This window comes from Varanus komodoensis, unplaced genomic scaffold (assembly GCF_004798865.1).
Source record: "Varanus komodoensis strain SLA01 unplaced genomic scaffold, ASM479886v1 scaffold2, whole genome shotgun sequence".
In the NCBI taxonomy this organism is placed as follows: domain Eukaryota; kingdom Metazoa; phylum Chordata; class Lepidosauria; order Squamata; family Varanidae; genus Varanus; species Varanus komodoensis.
This window is the reverse complement of record NW_025335568.1, coordinates 13184502-13206132: the sequence shown is the minus strand read 5'-3', so window position 1 is coordinate 13206132 and position 21631 is coordinate 13184502. Positions and strand designations below refer to the sequence as shown.

The following is a 21631-nucleotide window of genomic DNA, read 5'->3' as shown; positions in this document are numbered from 1 at the left end:
ATCCAGACTCAATCCATTTTCCTTTGGATTTTGCATAGCATACAGAAAGGGTTTTCTGTTTTTGTTTTGAACTGATACATACATCACTATTTTTGAAGGGAAAGGGAAGGTTTTACCCGTGACAAAGATGCACAAACCAGAAATGGTATGTGGAAGAACTCATCCACATTTTGGTTTGATGCCCTCTGTATGCCACAGAATGATCAAAAGCTGATCACAAACATGAAGCTGGCAGGACAGCTAAGCTTGGGGAATTTTGCAAAGTCCACAGAGGCATTCTGAATTTGCTACTGACAGTCTTCTCCACAGAAAGCTGCAGCCAATCATGGTTCCATGATTAATCCATCTGTGTGATGCAAATACATATTTGCTACATTTACTCTTTTAGATATACAGTTAAAAACATCTCAGGTATAGTTCCAAAAAACACAATCACTGGAGTGGTTTTCTGGAGATACCTGTAAAGCCCCTTGTACTGAAAACTAGTTTAAAAACTTAAGTGGAACAGTCACTTTTCTCTAGAAACAGGTGAAGCTCCGGAATGACCTCCAAGACAAGGCAAAGACAGCTGATGACACTGTTGTCAGTGGCAAGCACCATGGACACTTCCACAGATACAAACAGCAGGCTGCTTCAAATGCTACCCTGCAGGATACTCTCAGTCATCACTGGAATGGAGAATAACACCTTTTCACACACTTTCTCTACCACTAGAACATCTCTCAATCAGAGGGTCACAGTCTATTCTGCAGGAGTGTCCTGGGGCTGCATTCCAGCAGTGAGACAGAGACAGTGAGACAAATCCAAAAGGGAAATGGCCAAAATACCCTAGGGACGGGGACTCGCCCCAGTGGTCCTCTTGGCCCCTTCCAACTCTACTATTCTATGATGAGCTGCCATTTTAAAAGATTGCACACATCCAGGGAGAAGTCTATCAAGAATAATTGATTAAGTGAGCTAGCCAAATGAAACTTCCATGTACAGAAGCAGTCTATCTCAGAGTACCAGAAAGTAAAAACAAAATTAAGGATCGTTATCTCCATTAGGGCCTGCCTGTGAATGTTATGAGTCAATCTATCTTGGTAATGATAGAAACACACCCCGGGGGAGGGGGGCGGCCTTTATTTGATTCAGTGTGGCAATTCTGATATGCTTATGATCAAAGTATTACTGTAGTATTTTTAACAATTTTGCATCAAACAGCAATTTTAGAATGATAGAATTGTTCAAAATTCTTGTTCACTGGTAATGAGAAATTGTCTTGGTGATCACTTCCTGCTTGGCCCATTTCTCAAGAAAATCAGCTAAAGAAGCTAGGAGATTCCTGCTTTTGAAGCCAGGTCTTATTGTTCCTTCTGAGTTCCAGCAAAGAGATCGGTCTGAATGTAAAAATAAACTTCTTAGTTCCACTAAGTTCCTGGTATACTACGTTTATTTATGTTATTATTAAATTTATAACCTACCTTTTTACCTCTTACAAGGAATCCAAGACAGTAGGTTAGGCTAACCGTCAGTGATTGGGCCAAACTCACCTAGTAAGTGTCCTGGGCCCTGGTCCAACACTCTAACCACTAAACCACACTGTAACACGTGGTCCTAAAGCTGCTTACTTGTGGTTAGCAATTCTTTAAAAAAATAAACACATTCTATTATTTAAAATTAATTATTGAAATACTGAGGGTGAGTAGTACGCACTCTTTTAAAAAAGGGAATATATTGCCTTGGATGCCACAACAATCTTTGAATTTTCACCCTATAGCTAACAAAAGAATCATGAAAGTTATAAATCCACCCTTTATAGCAGATTTCAAAGAACATGCTGACCACCAGCAATACACTTACCTTTAAAATTTCTTCAACACAATGGACTTCATTGGAGAAAGATTGCTGAAAAACATCAGGGAGAGGGAAAAAAACTGTTATTCCATTAACCGGTGCAAATTTAAAAATCAAAGAATTTTGTTCTATTTATATCATGGAGTGTGACAGAAAACATGGAATATATGAACATTGCTATTAGCAGTCTTGTTTAGGAGTGGGACTTCCCACCTCTGTTTTCCCAGGTGAGACTTCCCTCTGTTAAATCAAACCACATTGTTAGGTCACTGGTAGACTAAGTGCATCTACTCCCATCCACTGGCCAGCAACTGAGGGGGCTGCTTGACCAGATGAAACTGTGGAGGTTACCTGCACCCACAGCAGTGGGAATTCTTGCATATGAGAGAGGCAGCTCAGCTCGAGATCCAGTGCTAGGCCTTGGACTGTGAAACAGAAGCCCTTCCTACATCATGCCAATGCCGTAATGAACCATTTTTGCTACTGGCTGGGAAGCACACAGCGCAGTCATGACGGGAGACTGCTACTCTAAGGAATAAAGCTAGCATGCATAAATAAAGTGCTCTCCCATAAGGCATTTATGCCACACCCATTGCTGTGTTACAGAAACACATAGAAATTCACCTTTGTTCACCACACCCACACAAAGCTTAAACGGTTTGGCTGTCTGCAGGCAGAGTAATTTCAGTCACAGTAGAGAAGAAGGCAAGTCTCAGCTAGACTTCCACATATTAATCTAGCAAGCATTTGAACACCCAACAGCAAATTCTGCTGTTGGTAGATCCAAACTTGTGGAAAGAAATGAAAGGTAAATCCTACAGTAAGAAGTGTTTTCAAATAGACAGGCAGATTAGATAGATGGATTGACAGATATTAAACGAAACAACCGATCACACGATCAGGATAAGTGTGACTCCAAAGATATAATGCAAGAATTTGATGGCTTATTTCTGAACCATTCCCTAGCTTTCTGGAGATTTTAGGCCAGTTTTATCTTCAGCTTACCACCTTTCCCAACATTATCTCTAGCTTGCCTGGATTCTGACTAGGGGTTTTCCCAAGCACATATTTGACCCGTTCCCTCAATTGCCTCCACTACCTCCTTTTACCTCAGCCCCCATCCCTGTTTTAATCCTGCTTCTTATGCTGAAGTCCTACTTGCCAATTCTCCAGGTGCCGGGGTCCAGTATTAAGTAGACATCAAAAGACCACCCCACTTCCCTCATTTCAGGGGCACCAGCTGTCAAATGTATGTAAATGAGAGTCTTGCCCCTCAGTGCAAACATTCCATGACATCGTATCAGTTCAACCGATGGCCAGAAGGTGCTCCCAAATAGCAAGCAGGAACCACCACTCCCTTCAGGGTGAGCTCATACAAGACGCTCTCTTCTTTCAAGTAGTCTGGTTGCTTTGGGACTAAAGAACAGGATAAAAATGCTTTGAAGAAACTGGTTTCTTCCACTGATGAGTGTTAAAACTTAGTTTTAAAGTTGCTGATGGTGCCATGTGCACAAATAGACTTCTTTGCTTAGCCTACATTTTTAGGGAGAGAACAGTACTCTGTTTTGCATAAATTCTGTTAACAGGGTCCATCAGCAAATGTGCTTTTACATGCAAGCAGATGTTATGTCTAGCCTTTCCAACTGCTGTCCAACTGTAGTTTATGCAGAGTTTATGCTCACTAGGTCCACAGGAAAAGCAGAACCCGAGTCTAGGATGAATACCCCAAACAGGATCCATCAAAATATGGTAATGGCAACATATCCCCAAGGCTAATTGGAATCAATCACTCCTTCACAGCATTTAAAACACATACTTTATTTGACATTAAGCATGAATCTCTTCAAGCATGAGGGACAAATTCCATTTCAGAGAAGCTTTTAGAGGACCATACCCCAGAAGTGGACTGGGCTGAGGGTAAAAAAGCTGGATCCAAAGGGAGAGGAGGTAGGACTAAACATGCCACAATACTGTGTCTTAAAGCTCTTGCCACCAGTAACTAGGCCTTATGACATGCACTTCAGCCCTCTACAATGGGGCAAACTGTACGGAACCCAGGAAATTACAAAATGATAGGTGGTCAGGAGAAAGGAGGTGGGCCTGGGCCTGGGCAACCCTGAAAGGCCAAACTGAGACCCTGTACTTTCACCTGAATCCATAACTTTGTGGCCAAAATCATGCTATTCCTCAGTTATTGGCACCATGTGATGGTTCCCTTGAAATCCCGTCTATTCAGTGGAACATATCAAGCTGCCTTATCAAATTATACCAAGTCAATGTACTTGTTCAACGAAGCAGGGCAGGATATGCTGACAAGCAGCAACCTCTCAGAAAGTTAAGCAGAGGGTGTGTGTACCTGCTATCTGATTTTTAAAAGCAAACACTGGAGTTGCCCAGGACTGAACCTGGAATCTTCTACATTCAAAGCAGGTGTTCTAAAAATTGAGCTGCAACTCCTTTCTAGGACCCTGGGATGTCACTAGCTGCTCATCTATTTCTGTATTCAGCATAAACTCATTCTTCTACTCAGCCTTTCCTACAGCTTCTCTCATTGGGTAGATTCACACAACTCAAATAATTACAGTGTGGATTGAGTATGGGGGGGGTTGTTGAATTATGGGTTGCTGTGCAGCTGTGCTACCAAACTATGGCTTGTTAAGCGCAAGCCCCAACCAGAAGCTATGGTATGCGGCTGAATTGTGAACACTGGCTTGTTTCTGATGAACAAACCATGGTTAGTTAACATGGCTGAGTTAACACATAGCATGATTTAACAATCCACACTCAACTCATGTTTTGGCTTGAACCTTGTGGAAACAAGATCAGTACTGGCTACTCCTCAACCTTTACCCCGCTCACATGAACTCTTTGTTCCACTAAATGGATCTATTCATTTCTCCTTGCTATCCATTATGCACAGAACTCTTTTCTTGAAGATGTGCATCATACCACTTTTCTCTTCCTTCAAATCCTTCATCCAAATTGGCATTTCCTATTTGCTTTTGTCTTAACACACGATTCTTCATTCCCAACTGTAAGTGTAACCGCTTTTCTGCACACTGGTTTACTTTAAAGATTTTTATACCACTGCTCACAGAAAAAAATGCATCTCCACATATCCTTGTCTCTTCCTTTGCTCTTTCTTTCATTCACTCCATTGTCTTTTAGACTGTAAACCCCATGGAAAAAGGGACTTGTCTTTCTTTCCTATGACACTCTGCAAATTACCATGGAACACAGCAGAAATAATAATACCTTGGACAGTACAGAAATAAAAGATATACTAAGAAAAAATAATCCCCAAGCAATTGTACTTCCAAGGACTTTACATCTGCTCCAATCAATTTCACCTTCGTTGATATTTGTCCTTTTGGTCCTTTACAAGACAGCTAATAAAAATAAACTTTGCAAAACTTAAGCTGCTATATCAGAATAAAATTACTCAGTTCCTTTCAATGTAGAGATTTATGAACTATAACACTGAGTCAAGAATGTATATTAACTGCTAGACTAAAAGTATATATTTTAAATTAATATTTATTATGTTTTTATACAGCCCAATAGCCAAAGCTTCCTACCCAATTGTATCAAGATCTTGTCGGACACCCCAAGGCCAAGTACAAGACTGGTACACCCACAATTTAATTTATTCTTTGCCAGACCCATTAAAACAAACAGTAATCACACATGATCATTGCAGTGCTTTTATACAGCTCTGATTCATATCTCCAGGACTCCTGCAGAATGACATTGTCAATTGTACCCATTCATTTTCAAAATTCATAGTCTCAAGTAATAACATGGGGAAAGCACTGTAGAGGATGACACACTGGGGTGGTCTGCTTTGTTAATATGAAGCCAGCACGACACCCTCCAACCACTATTCACCAACACAAAAAGTATTTCTGGGAAGAATGTCTTTTATTTTGGGTAGGTAATATTTTATCTTTTTACCATGACAGCAGAAGCTACAAACTGGATTTGCATGGATGGCAGGCAGTTAACAACCCTGCAGTTGCCCATTCTGTACTGCTGAGGAAAATTACACAAATCTCCCTGGTACACACAGTACAGTTAACAAGCCATCTTGGCTTGTCAGCCGCCTGGTGAAAGTATGAAGCAGACCACAGATCTGGTTCACATGACTCCTGGCACTTCCCATGACTTGAATAAGTCACAGCAGGTTTTGGTACATTCTGGTGACCACTGGGAATATCCGAGCTAGGCCAGGCAGTTTGCATGGCTTACTGTGACATGCTAACCAAGGTTAAATCCTACTGCTGCTCATGGTTTCTGGGTGGCTCTTCTTCCATGGTGACAAGCCACTCTGCCTCACTTCACAAGTCTCAGTAAGCTGCACTGGCTGCCTTCCACACCCTGAAATTTTGTCATGTCATCTGCCACGTGCCAGAACCCCCCTGGCTTATTTTCGACATGATGAACGGTGGTGATCCTAGATGCTGCTAACACATTAAAAAGAACCATTAGCTGTATTGCATTGCCTACCATTCCCTGAATTAGACCATTCCTTTTTAAAGAGATGCTGCAGTGTCCAATTAACACAGAACAGATGTTTTTCTTGAATAAGGTGAAGCCTTAGATCCATAGATATTGCACACAGATATCAGTATGGCAATCCACTCATTCGACATTCTGTAGTGGTGCCCACAGCAGTTTCGCAAATTCCCAAATGTGCCCATAGATCCAAACAGGTTGTGGACCCATGACCTGAGTCCAAAGAGATGCTGAAATCCACCTGGTGAGTTTCTGGTTAAGGAGACATTTGAACCAAGGACCTCTTGGCAAAGCCCTCACTGTCTTTCCCACTATGCCACACTAACTCTTTTGCTCACTACAGATGCAATAGCACTGCAAATAAACAGCAAACCTTTTTAGCTACTCATGAACATGGCAAACATAGTGTGCCATTTACATCATCCATAAAGCAATAAATCTCCTAGATTCAAAATAGTCTGTTATACCAGGGACAGAAGGTGGGGCACTTAGTTCCTTCAAGGGTGCAATGGAGAGTCTTGGCAGTGTACTTTTTAAGAAGAGTTATTCCCATTTAAGGCTTCCAGTTTATTCCTTTTTTATTAAATTGCAGAACCAATCAATTAAAGAAAGGAGACCTGCTTTGAGCTTTCCACATTTTACAGAATGTTCCACTGAGCAGGGTGAAAAAGGGGGAAAATACAGGAATTTAGAAAGGCTGGAAAATACTACAACTCCTAGTATCCCTCTCCCATCTGGAGAGTGTGGAGCTGGTTTCCGTTTCAGTACCTATGCCTTTGATTTGGCTTGCTTGAAATTAACTCTCCGTTATCCACATTTTCTTGCTCTCAAGTCCAAAACACGCAACAGTTGAGCCAAAGAACTAGCAAACTTGTCCCAACTAAGCCGCCCCAAGGCTTCGGTGAATGGGGCGGCCTAGAAATTTTCTAAATAAATAAATAAACAAACAAACAAACAATGTAGGTTGGAATGGGGAGAATAAACAAAATAACCAAATTCTTCTACAAGTAACTGTACTGTACAGAAAAGAACAGCAGCAAAAAGTAAATTGTTTCATTCAGAAAATGGAAGCAGGAGATGTATGGGTAGAAAGCTGCCTGCAATGCCTACTCCTTGCTTTTTTGTAGTACTCAAGCTTGTAAAAACAATGAACACCCTGTTCTTTGTTACTGCTGCTTTTGCAAAAACAGCGTATGACAATGTATTCACTAAGCCAGAAAATGCCACCCACCACCCCGCCTAAGTGAGTAAAGCTCAGAAGCTGAGAAGTCATTACCCTAACTCTTACTTTCTAGGCATATGAACACAGTGCAGCCTGCAAGTCAGGTTTCACTTCTCTATCCTTTTAATTGTATTGTGAAAATTGTAAATTAACCACCACTTGCCCATCACTCTCAGTCTGGGTTCCCCATGTTTATAATGTATTATAGTCCTAATTACTTTAACTGGAAACAAGTTAATGTTAACATTACGAGAAATTACAAGAAAAACTGCCTACAAGCTGAGGTAAAGAGTGCTTAATAACAATAATAATCTCAATAACAAGCAGGGTAGTTTCCATGACTGAATTGCTTTACATGGTTTGCTTTGCTTGCCTGTCCTGTGAGGGAGGTCACTACCGCTGTTATTTTATAGACTGGACATTGAGGCTAAAAGAATCTGGCTTAGCTTATGGCCACCCAGAAAGTTCACAGCCGAACTGACATTTCCCAGGGCCAAGTCCAAGGTTCTGTTCCAGCCAACCCCCTCCCCCACCCCACACAGAGCTAAAATATTCTCCAGCCTGCAATGCACCTCCAAATGTAGGGCTTGATGGTGCAAAGTGTGCCTACAAAGGTGGAGTGAAGAATCTCAGTGTGAGGACTATGAAATACACAAATTTGTTCATACATTTTATGGGAAGTGAAAAGAGCAAATGTGGGAATATTCTTTAAATGAGAAGGTAGAAGGCAAAGACACGATGGGTTTGAACAGAGGTGGCACCTTCTATGAGAATGTAATGCATGCCGTAGACTAGGAAGGAGGAGGCTTCTGTGGATGAGAGCATGGGAACGGTCTGGGGGTGAACACAGACGGTTCTAACTTTTGCAGGGCATTTGATCAAGATACCATTAACGGTGCGCTTCTATCTCAGTGAGTCTGTCCTCTCACTGCCATCCGCCTGGCATGCTCTCTCACAACTGCTACCAAGCTTGTTTACAGGCAGAGAGCCTGGAAGCCAGTGGACAGTGGCAGGTCCATGTGGGCGGGGAGGGGGGTCTGGACTGGGTGTGGGCCTTGGGCACTTGCCCAAACATGCCTCTTCGTCAGGCATGGTCCTTCCATGTAAACAGAAGGAAGAGAGAGAGTTTGGTGTGGAAGAAATCTGCAAGGAGGGATTTCCATGGGGCTTCCCTGGGCTCTAAGTAACAGAATGGCAGCATGCAGGGAAAGCTGAGGATGCCTGTGTGGATATTTCACACCACTGAGCCAGGTCAGGTTGTCCAGGAGAACTGAAGTGAGATGCTCATATGTACTGCAGTGCAGAAGGTTTCTTGGAATAATCCTAGTCACCTCTGTTAAAAAAAAATTCTAGTAGTACAGGGCCTGGGCAAAGATTCTTCTGTTCCGACATGAATATTTAAGGGCACTGAAAGGGATGAATTGTGTTGACAGAAGTGCAGTCTGATGGAATTGCATTTTCCCTCTCTCTTTGGATGCAATTTTTAGTGCTGTTTTGAACCCATACAGACTCTCTGTCCTGGAGTGAACTATAAATCTAAATATTATTACTGTTACTGCATTTCCTTGGCCAACATTTTATAATGTGAGTGAAAGAGTCACCTGAACTGCCACCTTTGAACATTTTGAAGGTTAGTTCTGAAAAGATGGAGAGTATCAAAGCATCTGTGTGTGGTTTCTATTAAATTCCATTTGCAGTTGGAATTAGGATTTATTTCTTCTTTCAAGAAGAAGCTGGATGAATTACCACATCGATTTTTTTTAATATATATATATATATATATATGCATGCACGCAGGACCTACTTCATTACCACAACTGCAAGGGAAATTAGGCTTCAGAACTGCCAGTGATGTTCTCATTTTAGTCCTAAATGCCCAGCTAACTTTAGCACAGGCCTCACAAGCGCAGAAGAGATTATAATATGTGGTAGGATGAGCAAAGCCTCCAAAAGCAGGATTTCCTTTGAAGCCAGGTTCAATCCTGGTGCCAGCTTTTCAGTGACTGAGCTTTTCTCTGCAACATGTGAAATAACCACCAACTAACATTCTGACCATGCACAAGAATTAGTTTTGCTCCTTCAAAATCCCTCAGCCCATCATACTCAGCCTCCCCTTTCCCTCAAATTAAGACACAGGCCTGCCAAGTCAGAGTTAGGACCCACTTTACTCTTTTTTTTTAAATGAACAACTAATGCACAACAAAAAAACAAAATGGGGAAACAGAGTCACAGAGCTCCATGTTCTGTAAGGAGTTAAGCAAGCTCACATAGAAGGTATAAATAGAGGTGAAGTCGCCTGACTGATGAACACTTCTACAAAACCACTCTGTGCAATGGCAGCATGGGAGAAGGACATGGTAAGATGGCTGGCAGTTTGGATTAATATTCTGGAAATTCTTGCTTTAGAATGAGAGATTGGCCATCTAAGGCAGGAGTAAAGAGTTGGTTTACTTCCACTTCCATGAACATGTTTTGCAGAGATGCTCTGCTGATTGATTGGGCAGTCACCTGATAAAAATTCCCCCCTTTAAAAATTTTGTGCTTAGGTAATCTCAAAACATGTTAGGGAACATCCCCGATATTTTTCTCTTGCTCTGCCTTGCTTGTAAGTCACATGCAGACAATCTGTAGCCCTTAAATTGTATGTGGTTCACAGGTGCCCAGGTTGCCACCAGTCCCACCTCCAAATTCATATGATGGCCAGGGATACTCCTTCCAACAGTTTCATCACTCCCCTACACAAGTGCTTTAGATTTTGGTTTTCAAATTCAGACTGTCCCTTAGTTGACTATGACAATTAACAACTGCCTACAAGAAACACAACAAGAAAGCATTATGAAAAAGCAAGTTGTTGCATCAGTTCTTGTGTAGCTGAATGCACAAGGGTGTGCGCATGGGTGTGCACACGTGCACACATGCCCTTCACATATATTCCATTTACTCAGGCTTTAAAGAGTGTTACATTTAACTATTTTTCCACTGTGATGTGCTATCTGTCTGTTGTGTTGTTTTAGTGGGATTTTTCAATGGTATGTTTCAACAAAAATTGGCAGCTATCTTTGGAACCCCGCTATACCTGAATGGCAGGATGTAAACCTTCCACATGAAATTAATTCCTACAACCATTTGTACAGTACATCCCTATATGGGAGATGAAGTGTGTGACAGGCAGAGAATAGTTTTCCTAAAGCCATCTAGTAAGTGTGTGGTGGTTTTGTGCTAAGTTCCTGGATAGCTATGAATATTATATGCTCATGTTAGCCTTGCTTGCAGGTCTTGTTTCACCAGATACCTCATTTTCAAAGAAAAATGTCTAGCTGACTTCTCTCTGGCTTAGGGTCAAACCTGAGTAGCTCTTCCTGAGCTACTGCATGCAAAGCGGTGTATGGAGAGTATGCACCACCGACTGCAACAGGCTTTTCTTCCAAGTAAACATAAAGAGTATTGTACTGAGAGTCTTTCAAATAGCTGCACTGGCTCAAGAGGCCAGGTGGTATTAATTTCAAGTGCTTACAAGTCACCAGACTGGCTTAGAAATTGTGGTAATTTTGAACATAATTAAATGTAGGATATTTCTTATGTCCATTCTGAGCCTTTAAGATAAAATGCTACCAGAAACTTAAAACCAACTACAAAGCTCTTGGGACTCCAATAGAAAGACATTCACACAGGCATAGAAGTGGCTGATTATCAAATTAACTCATGAAAACGAAGCTTGTGCAATGTTCTTAAATGCCTGCAGACAAAACTGCTTAGTAGCTGAAAACAGCAGGAACTGTACCCAGGAAACCCACAACAAAATAAAATTTCTGTAAATTAAAACAAAGAAAAACACATACATTGACAGCATACCAACTTGGGTTAATCTGCTGTTAAAGTGCCTGTATATTTTCTTTGGGTCTGATGGTCAAAGTTCTTCAAAACTACTTTAAAGGCATCTGAGTCACATAAACCTTAATTTCCTTCATGAACATTTGGCTAAAATATATTGGATAATTTTGATCTAAAACACTCAACCCTAACAGCCTGTGCAACAACAACCCCAGCACATCATGCAGCTCTCAGTCAGAACCAATTAAGTCTGTGGAACAAGGAGAAACATGCATTTGACAATACTGGAATGGGCAACTACAGGGAGTCCAAGGCCCATTTTTGCTTCCTGGACATGCTCACACAAGATTGCACGGGAAGCAAGCACTAAAAAATGGCAATTCCTCCATGGCCATTCGAATACAACATGAAGCACATATTGTTTTTACAGCTCTGGAAAGCACATGCAAATAGCCACTATTTTGGTCAAACTCTATACCCATTTTGACCCATGGTATAAAAAAAATTAGCATGCTTGCAAGCTGTAGCAGAGGTCACAGCACATAGAATGGATAGGACTTCTTTTCAGAGCCAGAGAGATTCTCCATGGCTCAAAGAGACCTGTGTTTGGATGCCAGACCTTCAGGGCAGAGGGCTCTGCCACGAAGGTCACCAGACAGTTAATAAGTAAACTACTTTTTCAATTCAGATAAAGCCTTAAAGGTGGTTAACTATGGTATGGCATAATATCAGACTGTCAAACCATGATTGCAATTGACACTCCTACTGTGGAGGTCCATACACATGAACAGAAGAGAAAATGGGCAATGAAAACGGAAAAGCAACTTTCAGTTTAGACTCCTGGGATGGCCTCTTCCCCTTTCCTCTGCCCTTCCAGCACTGATTGCTTGGTAGTCACCTGAACTTCCATGAAGTTTTTCCCCCACATCCTAAAAAGCTGAAATGCCTCTCCTGAGGTTTAGTTTAGTTTTTCCATGAGCCAGAATATGAATCAGTTTGATCCTAAAATTTTCTGAATATGTGAGATTATGATATCTAACAGTCAAACCTCCAGATGTTGATTAGACCCTGTAACAGAGTTTTTTAAATTAATTTGGACCAATACAAAGTAACAGCACACAAATGAATGGCAGGTGTTGGGAAAATCTGAATAAATCCTGTCTGAAAAGCATTACTCCTGTGTGCCTTTGCATTGTGGGATCAAATCCTGTCTTCCTTCTCAAAACCAAGCTGTCACTGTTTAAAATGGCCTTCATCCCCCGCTCCTTTCTCTCACCTTTAGCTGTGGGCTACAGTAGACAAGCCATTTAGGTCAAATTTACATTGTATACCTTCACAATGATTAAATAATCATTGTTGGAATTCAGTTTTACAAGGAAGTAATCTTGATAGCCCAGAGGGCTTCACATGCCCTGATCATGCAGAATGTTTAGAGTCTGGGATAAGGGTCTGAGCTTATCCTGAACAGTTTCTAGTAGCTTGAATTTACATGTCTAAGCAGACCTGGAGATGGGTTCAAGCTTCTGAACTGAAGTGTCAATACAGGCAATTAGAAATATTTTAATCTCATTGTTACAGTGTGATTGACTGACATTTCTTTATCTGTTCTGTATGTGATGACCTCAGAATCTTATTGTAATCTCTGCATTCTGTCACCAATCGCCCTGTACCTGTGTACTTATAAATGCCCTGCAATGGTATTGAAGCTTGGCAGCAGAGTTCACCTCTGCCTGCCCGGTAATGCAGCACGCATTATCGTGAGTGTACCGCGGGAACCTTGGGGGTAAAACAATAAAGTCTCAGAAGGTCTGGACGCTTGGTCTTTCCCAGGAACCCGAGTTTTATTCCCTCTTCTCAAATTGAGATTCCGGGATTCTGACACAGGCTATGGGAATATATGCTCACTTCATGGATTTTCCCCTGGATTGGGGAAAGGAAGGTTTCCCATTAGAGCCTGAATGTCTTCTATTCTTACAGGATGCAGAGTGAATTTTCTCCACAGTTTAAGGAAGGATGCTTTCCTCCTCCTCCTCTTCCAACCACCACCACTATTTCGGAAGGAAAGAAAGACTCCGGAACACTTGCACATAACTCCTCCAACCCAAGAATGCAAGTTGTGGGAAGAAACAAAAATATGATCTGATTCCAAAGGTTTGACACACACACCCCCCACATGTCTACAAGCTTTCTCCTTGACTAGCAGCAGAGGAAAGCAGCTTCTGGAGCCCAAAAAAGAGGAACAAAAATTCAAAGCCATCTGGCTTTTCTTCACGGTGCTAAAGGGTTGTGGGGTTTGCAGTGAAATGAATAGTACAGTACAGCCCTGAGGCATCTCCTCATGCAGTTTGATTAAGCAGATTTCAAAGCGAGCGGATAAACTTATCAGTATGATCCCAAGCTGTGCAATAACCAGGAATTCTGCTTAGACCACAATTTTTGTACTGAGAATTCTTCAGTCTGTAGCTGTAGAACAGGAATGGCCCAAGACCTATGAATGCATAAATGCTACCTTATCTTAAGTGAGCATGTGCTACCATTGCACATTTTTCTCTCATCCAGTGTGCTCTTGCCCAGCCTCTGCAACTCAACTAGCACACTGAGCATATCCTAACCAGATAATTAGGGCAGCCCCCCTCATGAGGTGTGGCTCAGCACTAGTTAGGCCTTGCCTGGAATATCGAGTCCATTACTGGGCATCACAGTTTAAGAAAGATGCAGACAAGCTGGAAAGGGTTCAGAGGAGAGCAACAAGGATGATCCAGGGACTGGAAAGAAAGCCCTGTGTGGAGAGATTGAGAGAACTGGGTATGTTCAGCCTTGAGAAGAGAAGGTTGAGGAAGAATATGATAACACTCTACAGGTACCTCAAAGGCCGTCACAAAGAAGACCAGGATCTTGTCTTGATTACCCCAGAGTTCAGGACACGGAGTAATGGGCTAAAGTTACAGAAAGCTAGATTCTGGTTAGATATTAGGAAGAACTCCCTGACTGCTGGAGCCATACAAGAATGGAACCAATGACCTAGGGAGGTGGTGGGCTCTCCCACAAGAGATGCATTCAAGATGCAACTGGACAGCCATCTGAGAGGGTTTGACTTGGGCGCCCTGCACTGAGCAAGGAACTGGACCCAATGGCCCTCTGGCCCAACTCTACTATTCTACGAATCTATGAAATCCCAAGCCTCAAGCAGGAGAGTAGGATGGATGGCAAGCTGTGCATTTCCCCTCTGACCACCAAGAAAGCTCCCTGCCGCCCCCGGTCTCCAACAAAGCAACACTACAGTGGGCACCCTGCCACCTGTTCTCCCACTGTGGCGTTTAACGAAGTGCAAGAGGGAGGTTGGCAGTGCTCTCCAGAGCTGCTGCCCACCTGGTAGCCCTGCAACAGGTGTTCTGGCATGTTGTGCTGGACCTGCTGTGGCAAGTACAAGAGAGACAATACTTTCTGTTAGCATGAGAGCAGGCAGCTGAAAGTAGGTGCCTGCCCTCCCTCTTGCTGAAGGGACATTCACTCCTCCGAATTGTTCGCACAGGATCCTCAGCATCACCCACAGAAGGCAGGCAGCAATGTCGGGGACATGGAAGGAAATGCAATGAGAATGGGGGGGGGGTGCAGTGGTGCCTGTAGTGGGGGACATGAGGCAACACAGAAGCAAGGGTAGGACAGCTTGCATCCATGCTGAAGATAAGCTACATTGAAAAAAGCCTTCTAAAATACCTTCTCACCCAGAAAACCTGGGCTTAATTTGGATTTCTCCTCCCTTCTCCCCCCCCCCCACCACACACAAAGGCACTCACACACCTCATCTTAACATTCATTTTGAAAGGCATTTCGGTGCCAGCCCTTGCATATAACAGAGTCTCTGAATAAAGGGGAATCTCTGATCATGTGCAGAGTGTATTTCCCTCAAAGTAGATATAACCTTCCCCACATTCTCGGGATTAAGCAAATGGGCCTTACAAAGGCTTTTGCTTAGAAACAAGCTTGAGTCCTCACACTTCTTTTAAGGCTGTCATCCTATCCTTAGTAACCTGGGAGCAAGTCTTATAGAAATCAACTGGGACTTCCTTCTGAGTAGACACTGACAGGATTGCCTGGCTAAAGACTTAAGTTCTGCCACAGACCACCCAAGATTCCCCTGAACAGGGTCTTCCCAAAGAGGAAGCAATAATGCTGATGGATCGCCTCCCAAAGTGGCTGAGAGGATTAACAAAGCTAATGATTATACATAGCTCCTCAGTTAAGTCTCCAGGCATGAACTAATGCAAACTCAGCACTCACTATTTCATCAATAGAGGGGATGGCCATTCCCCACCCATTCTGCCAGGGAGCCAGGGAATTCAGGCTCAAATGAAAAAAGCTTTCCAGGGACTTTGAGCCTCCTTTTCTTCAAGTGACACTGGATGCCCTTGCCCCCAACAATTCCAGTATTTTACATGAAAATGCTTTTTAAACAATGGCTGCATTATATATGTCAAGCGTGGGTGCTTGGAGGAAACCAAATACTCTTTTCAACATCGCACAAGCTTTTCTGACCCAGAGATAGATGATTTAGCCCAACCTATGTTCAGGCCCCATTTTGATGTAGAGTAAGCATCCCTCATCTTCTATTTCCTGCCCCTTTTCTCTCTTTGTTGTTGTTGGGATTTTTAAACTGAACATTCAAGTGAAATGCAGAAATCAGCACAAGATACAGGAGAATGGTCACTTTATGGATTTATATAGAAGGCTGATATATAAAGGATTCTGGAAAAGTTGGAAGATGTAAAAAGCAGCATAACTACAGGCTCATAGAGAGATACAGTATATCTTTGGCAGTTTTCTGAAATAGCTCAGCTTTAGTTATTATTCTGATAAAAGAACTGACATTAAAATCCTAGAGAGAGTAAAGAAGAGTTTAAAGAAACATTTAAGGAAGGGCTTGCCTCAAAATATTTCTCAGAGCCTAAACCTATGATACTTTCCTGAATAAGATATACCCAGGGATATGTGTCAGGTCAGATAAAGGGGTATTTTTTGGAGTAACATTCAGCTGTTTTGTGGAACATCAAAGCATTCATGCCTGCTTCAGTCTCACTGTTTTCCCATATTCTTCATTTTTCTCCCTAGATCCTGAGAACCTCAAATTCCAATGAAGCAAATTTATCCACATTATAACCCCTCTTCAAACAAAAGGCGCAACTTCACTAACAGGTTCAGCTCTCTATCTTCCAGATGTGCTGGACTGCATGGCTTCCCCATGGTGTTCTCAGTCCCAGGCTGGGGAAGGCTGAAGTAGAAAATACTAGGTGAACATATGTGGATACGGCTAGCCAGCATAATTCTTACTTGCCCTACTTAAGTATTTCCTGAGTTCTGTTTACATACTATAATACTTGTTTAAATAATTTCTGGCAACTAGGACTACAATTTCAATTGATTAATAAAAGCAACTGAGCAAACAAAATGGTGTGGAATCCAGTTATTTAAGCATTGCCCTTGCATGATTCCCCATCTCCTTTAAACTCTGGCTTTAAGGACTCACAGCTTTTCCCTTCTTGGCATCTCCTCACCCACACTGGGCTTCCACCCAAACAGAAAACCAAGTATTATCCCAGGCCCCTGTGATCACAGTGGCCTCTGGGATGGTCTCGCATTTCCTGAGAGGAGCACTGGAACACATAATCACAAGGGCCCTGTACTTCCATGGCCAGGGTCTGGGTGTACAAAAAGCAGTGCAGAGCTACTCTTCCTGCCTATGGAACCCCTCCTGGCTATGGAGTTGATCATGGTTACATGTTTAAACCACAGCTTAAAGGTTTGGACCACATGGGACACCACAGTTTATGAGACTAAGGTATCTTCAGCAAAGTGAGGCTTGAAGAGGAAAGGGGGGAGAGAGAGAGAGAGAGAGAGAACGAGAGAGAGAGAACGAGGGTACAAGGCTTGTTCTGATGGTTTAATCCGTATGTGAGGAACATGTACACTGAGATGTTATTGGACTCCAACTCTCATCAGTTCCAACAATTGTTAGGAGACGAGGAATTGCAATACAGTGACATTTGTAGGCCCACAAACCCACTTTTGGTTTAACTGGACCAAAATCATCTCATCTGAACAGTGCTAGGATTTTGCTACAAGGAAGAACTAAAAGCTAATTATGCAGAGCTACCAAATCCTGCATCCCAGTAAATAACAAGACAGAGGATACTTACAGAATGATGTTCTCAGCAGTTGCTCCACAATTATGCAATTCCATTTGCCTACTAATTCACCAAATATGAAACCTGAGTTTTCCAGAAGAGTTTTAAAGAAGCTGCTTTCTGCTTTTGCTCATAATAGCTGGTTAAAGTAAAGCTGGCACTTGGATATGAAGAGAGAAAGTTTTAGTTGGGATTTTAAGCCTTGTGAGATTTAGAAAGCTTTTGTTTTGTGGCTGCTGTTTGATTCTCAGAAAAGGTTAGTTTTTGGTAATGTACATTCGGTTTTCAAGAAGTTGCATCTTCACTTGTATTTTTCTAACAAATTCTTTAACAATGAGCAAGGGATCAATTTGCTATTTTTGTACCAGCTCAAATGTTCTAAGGAGGTGGCCAAAACCAGCCTGGCCCCTTCCAGATATGCTGAACTACAGTTCCCATATCCCTAGCAGCTATCATAGCAAGAGAGAAGATGCAAACGTTTTACATAGTGTAAGTTTCACAAGCTAACCTTTTTACCATTCTTAATCACACTCTATCGGCTTTAATATAAACCCACACAACGCACATCTTCATTATGCCATTAGTACTTAACAAAACTAATTAATTAATTGCCTCTCTTGTTTCTCTTTTCCCCCCAGCTGTCAATTAAGAACAGCATTACTGACAAGTGACAAGACTTTAAAGAGCAATAACCATAATGTGAAATGCTTCATGAAGCCTTCCCAGATCTTTAATATTAAGATAAGAGAGCAGGGTGCCACATTTGTTGAATGAGGTCTTTTCTCATGAGGCCAAGATAGGTATTTCATTCATCCTGCATGGTGGGGTAACCAGCCTCCCCCAGCTCACATGCTGTTGGGTAATTTACTGTAGGCCAGGTGTCCTCAAACTTTTTCGACAAGGGGCCAGCTGAAAGGTGCCAGCAGTGGGCGTGGGCCGGCGAGGCAGTGCCGGCGGCGGGTGTGCACGGCAAGGTGGGGGTGGGCGGGCGCGGCGAGGCGAGGCAGCAGCTTGCTTGCTTGGAGTTTGTTTTCTCCGAGCGAGTCCAAAATGATCTCCACGCAAGCAAGCCGCTGCCTGGCCGCTCGTGCAGCAAGGCAGGCGTGGGTGCAGGCGCAGCGAGTCCCGCACCTCTGAGGCGGGCCAGATAAATGGGTGGGCAGATCTGGCCCGAGGGCCATAGTTTTTGAGGACTCATGCTGTAGTCTTACAATCTAGTCCTTCTAGAGCTTTGTTAAAATCTGCCTAGCAAAATGTGCCCCTAAATTTCAGCCTTTGGCCTTTATACCTTTCTTCCTATAAACAAAACCATGGCACAAATAGCAAACATCCCAGACTTTAGGTATCGTTTGTGGGGTACTTTCATAGCCCAAACAAAAGACTTCAAATAAAGACACAAAAGAAGGTTAACTTGTTTCTTCTGAGTCCAGCAAACACTATTAAAATTAACCGAGTGAGCGCTTTTTATGCTGGTTTAAATCCGCATAACCATTGTTATGCAGATTGAAGATTAATAGACTGCAAACTGTTATAAAGATGTTATTGTTATACATAGCTTCAAGAACAATTAAGTCTTAAACTACCTATACTAACAAAACCTAAAATCCATGCTCCTGCTGATTCAAAGTTAGTGGGGAAATAATTCAGACAAACAAATGCCTTTTCCTATGCAGCATTTGTCTAGCCCTAGCACACTTTTTCTGGGGTCAAAAATGACCTCTTCTGCAACTAATGATAGGTTTCACGATGGTTAAATCCATGCCTGGCAATAATGGTATAATGCCCATCCTGTTTTTCTTTTTCTTTTTGTAACCACCTTATATATTTTATTTGATTTTGTGTTAGATATATAGATGAGAGTTGTAAAAAAAAAGCAGAAAAAAATTAATGAGAGCTAATGTGATACACATCAAAAAACAAAGAGGAATTATTCATGGAAATTTGGTGTGCAGCAGTGGTAAATCATCCAGAGAGCGTTGGATATAGGGTGGTGCAGAAATTAAATAAATAAATAAGCAAAGCACAAGTTGCTAAACAAATACATGACCCAGCTCAAAGCTAATGCAACATTTCTACGGTTTCTACATAATAGGGGAAGTAGGTGTTTTCAACACCTGTGGTCTCAAGTGGTTCTCATAAATATCTAGTAATTGCTTTTAACTACTGATGATCCCAGACTTTCTCTCTTTGTCCCAGATGCCACTCTCCATTCACCAAAACATCACACTGCACTGAATGCTCTGCGTAACACAGGAGCGTTCCTCTGGAAAGCACTCAAGCATAAGCTGAGGATTTGCAAACATGAAATTTCAGCACCCAGAATTCAAACAACTGGATGTGTTCAAGCTGGCTTTGAATTTATGTTGCCTGAGTAACAGCCATCCATGTTGTAAAAATATTTTATTACCACATGTCAGTCTATTGGTTCAGAGGGAAGGATGGGGGAAGAGAAGTTTAAAAAATCAATTTAGTGCACATATGACCTTGGATTTTATATGTACAAACTACCGCTCCCCCATTCAACTGTCAATCCCCCCATCCAAACTGCCAAGAAATAAACTTAGATAATACAGTCCCCACCATTAGTACAACTAATTCCAGAAGTAAATATAATCTGAACTTTGATAAAAGCAATTTCTTATTTTGCCACAGAGGGATTGTGGAACTGCCCATCCATGTGCTACTTTAACAAGCAAAAAAAGACAGAACACTGAAAGCTTCTATGGGTAGCATGGAACCTTATAATGTGAGTTATCTCTTGGTTACTGCAAAGGGTCATGTTGAAAGTGAGAAGAAACCTACTCTGAGCAACTCAACAGAGAGTTAACAAAGGTATGCATTTGCATCAATGAAATATAAGCTTTCCAGAAAGACAGAATCCAAAATTAATGTAACCAATATGACAACTATTCCAGTTGATTATTAACAGCAGATGGAAGATGAGATTCAACAGTCTCAAGAAGAGCTTGACCAAGGCCAGAGAAACAGAGAGATGGAGGAGAGGACAGAGAAGAAATTTTTCCTATCATCTGTATGAATGTCTAGTCTACACAGGCCTGTGTCGCTACATGGTGATATACGATCTGGCACCATTAGTTTTACAATTTTCCCAGTCAGTAAGAATGGTGCATTTTCAATCTCTCTGCCCCACCCCACCATGCAAGCATAACCATGCCCATTTCAAGTTTGTTTTTCCTAATTAATATTACTCTTTATTTTAATTATCAATATCTAATGTTGAAAATTATTCTATATTTACCGGTTTTATTTTATCAACATGGGAAATACAGTTCCTGTGGTGAAACCAAGCTTCTATGTTGTTGTTGTTAGTCGTGAAGTTGTGTCCGACCCATCGCGACCCCACGGACAACATTCTTCCAGAACTTCCTGTCCTCCACCATCTCCCGGAGTCCACTTAAGCTCACACCAACCGCTTCAGTGACTCCATCCAGCCACCTCATCCTCTACCGTCCCCTTCTTCTTTTACCATCTATTGTTCCCAGCATTAGACTCTTCTCCAGGGAGTCCTTCCTTCTCATTAGGTGGCCAAAGTATTTGAGTTTCATCTTCAGTATCTGGCCTTCTAAAGAGCAGTCAGAGTTGATCTCCTCTAGGACGGGCCGGTTTGATCGCCTTGCGGTCCAAGGAACTTGCAGGAGTCTCCTCCAGCACCACAATTCAAAGGCCTCAATTCTTCGGCACTCAGCCTTCCTTATGGTCTAACTTTCACAGCCATACATTGCCACTGGGAAAACCATAGCCTTGACTATATGCGCTTTTGTTGGCAGGGTGATGTCTCTGCTTTTTAGTATGCTGTCTAGATTTGCCATAGCTTTCCTCCCTGTTTAAAGAGATCTGTCTTAGCTTTCCTGGTTAATGTTTAGATGTAGTCTGACAAACATTCCAGAAAGCATAGGACTTTTTTGACTCCCAAAACCACAGACAACTGTTATGACTTTGGGAGGGGAACTGACTCCGAAATCTGATGCCTCACATCTTAAACTCACAGGTGTTGCAGAAATAACCACAGTGCCTGCTTTCCAAG

At 42.1% G+C, this 21631-nt stretch overlaps 1 protein-coding gene across 3 annotated transcripts in view; it reads right to left on the bottom strand.

Moving 5' to 3' along the window:
- AFF1 (AF4/FMR2 family member 1) overlaps window positions 1-21631 on the bottom strand; it is a 177130-nt gene that overhangs the window by 54373 nt on the left and 101126 nt on the right. For all 3 annotated transcript variants that reach the window (XM_044428252.1, XM_044428253.1, XM_044428254.1), the window contains one exon: window positions 1843-1887. In XM_044428252.1, the coding sequence (XP_044284187.1) occupies window positions 1843-1887 (45 nt within the window). The remainder of the gene's footprint in view (window positions 1-1842; window positions 1888-21631) is intronic.